Source organism: Peromyscus maniculatus, chromosome 2 (assembly GCF_049852395.1).
Source record: "Peromyscus maniculatus bairdii isolate BWxNUB_F1_BW_parent chromosome 2, HU_Pman_BW_mat_3.1, whole genome shotgun sequence".
In the NCBI taxonomy this organism is placed as follows: Eukaryota; Metazoa; Chordata; class Mammalia; order Rodentia; family Cricetidae; genus Peromyscus; species Peromyscus maniculatus.
This window is the reverse complement of record NC_134853.1, coordinates 96,548,529-96,556,880: the sequence shown is the minus strand read 5'-3', so window position 1 is coordinate 96,556,880 and position 8,352 is coordinate 96,548,529. Positions and strand designations below refer to the sequence as shown.

Here is an 8,352-nt window from a genome sequence, read left to right as displayed (position 1 = left end):
AGGGTAGGGTTTTCATCATAGCAGAGGTTGGGGTGAGGGGATTTCCAGGGTTCAGGACCCTGATTGGCTGACAATTGTCTAGGGGTATCTGTAAAACAAAAATAGGTGAGCACTAGACTCAAGGACATCTGGCCACCTTATCTAATGGTTAGAATGTTTGGATGTTAGGTACTTCCTCATCCCTGGGTGAATCCCTGGGTAGTGTCAGCTTCTAGCTTTTCATGGATCTGAGTGCTGCCTGCCAGTAAGTCTGTCACAGCTGTGTCTGCATCCCTAAGCTGGTCATGGCAGCTGTGTGTGGTCAAGCTGTTTTGAGCCCCTCCACAGTAGGCCAACTCTATGGGTCACAGTCTCCTCTCCCACACAATTTTTACTGCATATATAACCTTAGGGCTGGCATTGTAAATGTTGTTTCAGGAAATGACCGTGTGTTTCCTGAGCCTTGCATATTTTGTTTACTTCCTGAGTCTTTATAATCCTCCCTTCAGGTTGGAAGGTGTCATTTCAGAGGGAACTGCTACTTAAGAATTTATTTTTTACTAATAGCGTGTGAGATCAACTAGGACAAGAAACGTATAGCCAATTGTAAGCAGAGAAAAGGCAAAGGGGGCTGAGACAGGAGTGGTGAAATCTGTTGACTTGCAAAGATGCAATCAGAATGAAACAATCATTTGTGTGTGTGTATGTGTGGTATGCATGTATGTGTGTTCACACGTGTGGGTGCAGATTTTTATGTGGGTTCAAGTGAATGTGGAGGCCTGAGATTGGTGTCGAGAGTCTCCCTCAATTGCTTTCCATCTCAGGTCTTTAAGGCAAGGGCTCTCAGCTGAATCCAGACCTCTAAGTGTGGCTAGTTTAGCTAGAAAACTTCTGGGGTTCACCTTCATCTGATTGATAAAATTATAGATGTGCTGTCATGCCCACCCAGCATTATGTGGGCTCTGGGCATCTGAACTTGTCTTACATTTCCTCTCTGCCCTCCAAGCCCTTTAACCACAGAGCCATCTCCTCGGTCCTTTCAAATGCATTGAGAGGATGATAAAAATGCAAAACTGTGAAAGCAATCTTACACCTCATGTCATTAACTTTAGTTTGCACCGAATTTTCTCTTGAAGAGAACCAAAATCATGAATATGACAACATTGAGAGCGCATCTTTAATAAATGAGGAGAGATTGAAAGTATCCAGGTAATTCAAACACATTTTTAATATCTTGATCATATTTCTTTCACAGTATGTATAACTTGAAAACTTTGAGTCTGAACTGATCTAAAGAGGCTGGTTTGTAACTACAGATGTGCCATAGTTTGTAACATAGCTGCGCCAGTTTTGCCATAGAGAAAACTAGCATGTTGAGAAACGGCGGAATGCACAGAATTGCAATAGTTAAGCCCTTGGTAAGAACGTATGAAATGTAGTCTTTGATTCTTATACCTCATGTCAGGACCTTAGTTTGTGTTAGTCAGGAAGCTTAAAGATCCACATTTCTCCTCTAAGGAGACTGAAATCTAGACTTTCAGAATGTAGTCTAAGACAGTTTCTAAAATACTGGGCTGAGGCAACGTGGGCTTTTAGACTTCTAGTTTACAGGCTCCAAAAGCTTCTGCGGCAGAAGCAGCTCCGCGCTGTTCCGCCAGCCTCCTAGCACGCCGCAACTACATTTCCCAGAGGCCCTCCTGCGGCTTCTACGCCAGCGTACTGCTTTCCGGCAGCGTTTTACGTCAGTTCAAAGCAAAGGTTCGGCGGCTTGTTCACCGTCTGACATGGGGTCCTCGTGGTCGGCGAATGACGAGCTTCCCGGGTCTCCATCCACAGCTGCCCCCGCGAACCCACCTGCGAAAGCAGCCGCGCCGGCCTCCCTCGCACAGGACTCTGCTTTTAAAAACTGCTGGAGCTGTCGCTTGCTTTCTGGGTCTGCGCTCTTGGGGGCGGGCGCCTACGTCTACCTGCTGGCCAGGAGGCCCATGAAGCAGGGGATGCCGCCGAACCCAGGCGCCATAACGCAGATGGTCGTCGGCATCAGTGAGCGGGCTGGGGCGGGGGCTAGGGAGGAGGGGAAGTGGGGGGCGGGGACTAGGGAGGTGGGGGGCGGGGACTAGGGAGGAAGGGAAAGTGAGGGGCGGGGACTGGGGATGAGGGGGAAGTGGGGGGCGGGGACTAGGGAGGAAGGGAAAGTGGGGGGCGGGGACTAGGGAGGAAGGGAAAGTGGGGGGCGGGGACTAGGGAGGAAGGGAAAGTGGGGGGCGGGGACTAGGGAGGAGGGGGAAGTGGGGGGCGGGGACTAGGGAGGAGGGGGAAGTGGGGGGCGGGGACTAGGGAGGTGGGGACAGTGGGGGGCGGGGATTAGGGAGGTGGGGGAAGTGGGGGGCGGGGACTAGGGAGGAGGGGAAAGTGGGGGGCGGGGACTAGGGAGGTGGGGGAAGTGGGGGGCGGGGACTAGGAAGGTGGGGGAAGTGGGGGGCAGGGACTAGGGAGGTGGGGGAAGTGGGGGGCGGGGACTAGGGAGGTGGGGGAAGTGGGGGGCGGGGACTAGGGAGGTGGGGGAAGTGGGGGTGGGGACTAAGGGGGTGGGGAAAGGTGGGGGGTGGACTAGGGAAGTGGGGGGCGGGGACTAAGGGGGTGGGGACTAGGGAGGTAGGGAAAGGGGCGGGGACTAGGGAGGTGGGGGAAGTGGGGGGCGGGGACTAGGGAGGTGGGGGGCAGGGACTAGGGAGATGGGGGCGGGAAGGTGGGGGGACAGGAGCGCCTTTCTGCTCCCTGACCTGTAAGGAAGGTGCACGAATGATCTGTCTTTCAGCAATGCGGTGGTTAAATAAAATGCTATAGACGGAGCACTGGGTGAACTAAAATGCAATATACCAAAGGCACTTTTTTTTTTCTCTTTTTCAGGTATTGCCTGTTGGGGTGTAGTTGTCCTGGCAGACCCCAGAGGGAAGTCCCACCGAGTTGTTTGAAAGCACCAGCAGTTAACTGCTGCAAGGCAGGAAAAAAAAAAAAAAAAACAGCCTTGTGGTGGTGGATATTCTTGGCAGTCATGGACAAGGATGCAGTTCATTATAGGACATACTAAGAAGACAGTGACAACATGAGCTGCCATTCTTTGGCCATGGATGTTTATGGTTTTCTCCCCTCAGGTTATAAAGGGGCAAATAAATCCCCAGGAAGCAAAAATGGTTCCGTGTCTTGTCCAGGAAGGTTGTGTGTAATTCAAATTATACTGAAAGATGACAGTTTTAAGAAGTTATTAAAATGGAGTAAATGATAGGCCAATAATGAAATAAACTATTTTATTATTATAGTAAGCAGTTCTTTTTATTTTTCTAATTGTATCAATAGCTGTTACCAGCCTAACCCTGGATAGGTACATGGAACTAGATTTGAAAGTTTTTCATGCTTTCTAGAGTTTCTTTATGTCCTTCACTGAGTGAGAGCTGCTGATTTGTTATTTCGTTGGTAAACCTTCAGACCAACCACTGGGTTTGCGTCAGTGTTTCATCAGAGCAGTGATGAAGTGAAAAGATTTTCTCCCCAGTTCTCTCACAGCTGGAGTAGTTCCAAAGAAGCAGGAGTTACCTTTATCCACCAAATATCAATACATAATTAAAGATGTAAATATCAAAATATTTGAGAAAAATTCAAAAAGAAAAACTGTTGATGGCTTTGCCCATAGGTATTATAAGTATTCTACACTGGAATTGGGATGATTTTGGGTAAGAGAAATGTGTGCTTGTTGTCAGGGCTTGGTTTTTGGGGTATTCTCTGAAATACTGAGACGTCTGTGCAAAGTTATGTTTAGGTGGTTCTTCAAAGTAGAAAGATACTATTTGACATGAATCAGTGTTGAGTATGTTGAGCAAGTATTTAACTTTTTTGACAATTTTATACATGTATTTAAAATATTTTGGTCATATCTCTGATATCTTTTCATCTCTTTTTTTAATGACCCACTGAGTTTAATTAGAATATTAGGATTGCTTGCATAAGCAGGAGTCTGGACTACAGTAATGAAGTGAATGTTGTTTGGTTTGGTTTAATCTGGTGTCTGGGTGCATCTGAAAATTACGTTTATAGTAACTGCAACAGTGTCCGGGTTTATTTATTTATTAGTGTTTTGTTTTTCTCAACCTGACACAAGCTAGACTTACATCGGTAGAGACACCTCAATTTAAAAGAATTCCCTTATAAGATTGCCTGTGGGCAAATTTGTGGGGAATTTTTTGAGTAATGATTATATGGGAGGGCCCAGCCCACTGTGGGTAGTATCACCCCTGGGCAGGTAGTCCTGGAGAGGGTAAGGTGAGCAAACCAGTAAGAAGCACTCTTCCAAGGTCTCTGCTTCAGTTCCCATCTCCAGTTTCCTGCTCTGAGTTCCTATCTTGACTTTCCCAATGATGGACTGTAACCTGTAAACCAAATAAACCCTTTCTTCTCTAAAGCCTTTGGTTGTGATGGTTTATCACAGTAATTAAAACCCTAAGACAAACAGTATATTTGAAAATAATATATATACCTTAGTTTAAAATGTTATTGATAAAAATGTTTCTATTCATCTTAACCTTTAGAACATCATATGTTTGGATTTTGTTTTTTATTTGTTTTCCTGAGGAGGGTCTTGCCTTAGGGTTGATGGCTGTTAACTGCCTTGGTTGGTAGTTACTGAAAGTTATGTGACTATAGTTTTTCAAAATGGAAGTTTACCATGTAGATGGTTCTTTATATCAAGTTTTTCTCTGCTGCTATGCTGTTTTATAGCTTCATACTCAGAGAAGAACTTGAAGACTGGGAATTAATCTCACAAACCCTGAAGCTGTTTCATCCACTAAGATTGTAAGAGAGTCTCAATCATTTATTGACCTTTAAACCAAGTTTATAATTCTTTACCAGTGGTTACCATCTTGAGCAATCTTTTTTTGGTCAACCATAAGTAGAGACTCGAGCCATTAAGTTTTATCATGAGATTAAAGCAATTGTGTCACATTTGCAAGCTCTACTTTTAATGTTACTTGGTATTTTTTAAGATATTTACTATTTACATTTACTATTTCTACTGAAATCTTGAACCCCTTAAAGTAACCAAGAAGGGATGGAATCAGTTTCCTCTACACTCATGTTAATATTGGTATTTTGGTCTTCTCATAAGTCACAAAATTCATAATAGTGTTTAGAAGTTGTGAATTATTTTCAGTGTACTTTGCCAAAATCCATCAGAGGAATCCCTCTGGTATCTATAGCATCTCCTAAATAAGATTTGAAAGTTCAAGTAATTTTACATCTCTATCAGAATTTGTGGGTTACCAAGTACATTGTCACAAAAGAGAATCTAGTTTTATACCTGATTGTGGACTCCCTTTCAGGAGTTCACAACAGTGGTCTTAAAATAAGTAAGCTATGTTGCAAAGAGATGTGCTATTATCCAGGTATGTTCCGATTACAGAGGAAGGAGTAGGTGTAGCACGATTCTTAAAGCCCCTGCAATACTCTGGTAATTGAGTGTCGCCTTCAATTTAAGGTTGCTAGCTTCGTTTACCCCTAATGAGAATCAGCCTGTACTTTGAAGCTTTCACACTTTGAAGATGGGATTGTCTTCTCTGCAGCTATGAACATAGTAGGCAGCATCATTTTCCAATATAAGGATATGTATTGAATGTCTTCTTTAAAGCAGCCACTGTCATCAGTTACCCTAGCTAGATCTAAGGAGCCTGCATTAGCTTCTACAATAGCACTTGTTATTTCACCTTGCACTTTTATGTCATGGATATGACTTTCACTCACTGTCATGAACCAACTTCTCCTGATTTTAAATTTTTCTTCTGAAGATTCTTCATCCATCAGGGTTCATAGAATTTAAGAGAAGGGTAAGGCCTTGTTCTGGCTTAGAGAAATGTAGCTAGCTTGATCATCCTATTCAGACAATAAAACTTTCTAAACCTCAGCAACAAGGCTGTTTTCTGTTCTTAAGTTGCAGGAGTAACACTTTTAATTCCCTTCAAGAACTTTACCTTTGCAATCACAATTTGGCTTCAAGTTTGTTGTGTGTTGGTCTGACTTTACCTATTGTGTCTTTCTGCGTGCTTTCCTCATCAAGATCTAGCTTTTAATGAAAGTGGGAGTTGTGTGACTCTTACTTTCACATGAACAGTTAAAGATTCTGAGGGTTATTAAACCAATTTCAATATTGTGTTTCAGAATAAACAGGCTGGGTAGTGGGATAAGGTGCGAAGAGATGTGCAATGACTGACTAGAGCAATCCATACATCTTTCAGTGAAATTTAAGGTGCCTCAAACAATTACAATACTAAGATCACAAATCATAAAAAATGTAATAATGAAAACTTTAAGGGGCTGGAAATGAAGCTAGTTGATATTGCCTGCCATGCAAGGAATGTTGAGTTCTGACTCTAGGACTATATAACCTGATTGTATCATACAGCTAATCTCAGTAAGGTTCAAAGTCATCCTTAGGTATATAGAGTTTGTAACCAGCCTAGTAAACATTTGAACTCTGTCTCAAAAATGTAGGGTTGAGGTAAGAGAATCGCCAAATGTGTCACAAACACATTATGTTAGCACATACTATTGGAAGATAGCATGCATAGACATCAGAACAGGACTGTCACAAACTCAGTTTTTACAATGCAGTGTCTAGGCTAAAGCTATTGCTCAGTTGTTAAGAGCATGTGCTGGTGCTCTTGCAAAGGACCTGAGTTTGGGTTCCAGCACCAACATCAGGTTTCCCGGCCTCCTAAAACCCCAGTTCAAAGGGATCTGAAGCCACTGAACTCCATGTGTACCTACATAAGTGTGTGTGCACACACACACAACTAAAAACATCCTTTAAAAATGCAATATCTGCAAAGGACAATGAAAAGAAAAAGGGTAGGCCTGGGCCATAGTACCATTTAGACATTTTTAATGCCTTTGAGTTTGTATCCTTAACTAAGCTTTTTTCCAGTGAACTTTTGGGCTCAACACATGCACTTGATTCTTCCCCACGTGGAGCAATTTAGTTGGCTATGAAGAAAGCATTGTCTGTAACAAGCCCATTAGAATAAGCAAAAGCAAAACTGTTCAGAATCTGTATTTTAAGTATTCTTTTAGGTTTTAAAAATTATACTTGAAGTACCAAGCCACTCATTTCAGTTTGTTTTTGGAATAAGTCTGTGATCTTTACAGAAACATTTTAGGGAGAAAAGAATCCTATATCCCCCTCCTTTCTCCTCCAGCTCTCTATCTTTCCTCTTTCCTCCTTTCCCTCTCTCCCTACTCCCCCTTCCTCCCTCTCTTTAAGTTTCTTTCCCTGCCCCGCCCCCAACTTTGAGTAAGCAAAACAGACTCTCTGGTAGTTTGAATGTAATTGGCCCACATAAGCTCATGGAGTGACACTCTTAGGAAGTATGGAATTTTTTGGAGTAGGTATGGCCTTGGATGAAGTCTATAACTGTGGAAGTAGGCTTTGATGTCTCACATATGCTCAAGCCATGCCCAGTGTCTCAGTGCACTTCCTGATGCCTTTGGATTAAGATGTAGAATTCCCAGCTCCATGTCTGCCAGTATGCCACAATGTCTCACCATGATAATAATGGGCTAAACTTCTGAAACTATAAGCCATCCAATTAAATGTTTTCCTTTTTAAGACTTGCTGTGGTCATGGTGTCTTCACAGTGATAGAAACCCTGACTAAAACAGAAGTTGATATTGGAGACTGGTATAGCTGTGATAGGCCTGACCATGCTTTTGTTTGGAGGAATTTAGACGTTGGGAGTTTGGGTTAGAAAAGCAGTGGGATGCTTTAAGTGCTACTTAATGGGTCATACTAGTAGGAGCATAAAAGGCTGTGGTGTTTCTGTGTTCCCCGAAATATTGTGCACCCTAATTTATCTGGGGTCGGAGAACAGACAGCCACTAGATACAGAAGCTAGAAAATGGTGGCACTCACATCTTTAATCCTAGCATTCCAGAGACAGAAATCCCTCGATCTCTGTGAGTTCAAGGCCACATTGGAAACAGCCAGGCATGGTGACACACGCCTAGAATCCCAAGAAGTGAGCCTTTAATCCCAGGGAGTGATGGCAAAAACAGAAAGATATATAAGGTGTGAAGACCAGAAACTAGAAGCATTTGGCTGGTTAAGCATTCAGACTTTCAGAACCAGTTCAGCTGAGATTCATTCTGGATGAGGACTCAGAGGCATCCAGTCTGAGGAAACAGGATCAGCTGAGAAGTTGGCCAGGTGAGGTTAGCTGTGGCCTATTCTGTCTCTCTGATCTTCCAGTGTTCACCCCAATCCCTGGCCTTGGGTTTGTTTTATTAATAAAAACTGGTAAGATTAATGCTACAGAAGGCAGTGGTGCT

The 8,352-nt window shown here is 43.4% G+C and overlaps 1 protein-coding gene across 1 annotated transcript; it reads left to right on the top strand.

The window, feature by feature from the left end:
• The first annotated feature begins 1,715 nt into the window (after positions 1-1,715).
• Positions 1,716-3,298, top strand: Dmac1 (distal membrane arm assembly component 1). Its single transcript, XM_006981400.4, has 2 exons — positions 1,716-2,022; positions 2,890-3,298. Exons 1-2 carry the CDS (start codon positions 1,764-1,766, stop codon positions 2,952-2,954), a joined length of 324 nt encoding a protein of 107 aa, XP_006981462.1. The 5' UTR covers positions 1,716-1,763; the 3' UTR covers positions 2,955-3,298.
• Positions 3,299-8,352: the final 5,054 nt, after the last annotated feature.

Coding starts and splice junctions, on each gene's coding strand:
- Dmac1 (XM_006981400.4), top strand. CDS start 1,764: ATGGGGTCCTCGTGGTCGGCGAATGACGAGCTTCCCGGGTCTCCATCC. Junction 2,023..2,889: donor GCAGATGGTCGTCGGCATCA/GTGAGCGGGCTG, acceptor TCTCTTTTTCAG/GTATTGCCTGTTGGGGTGTA.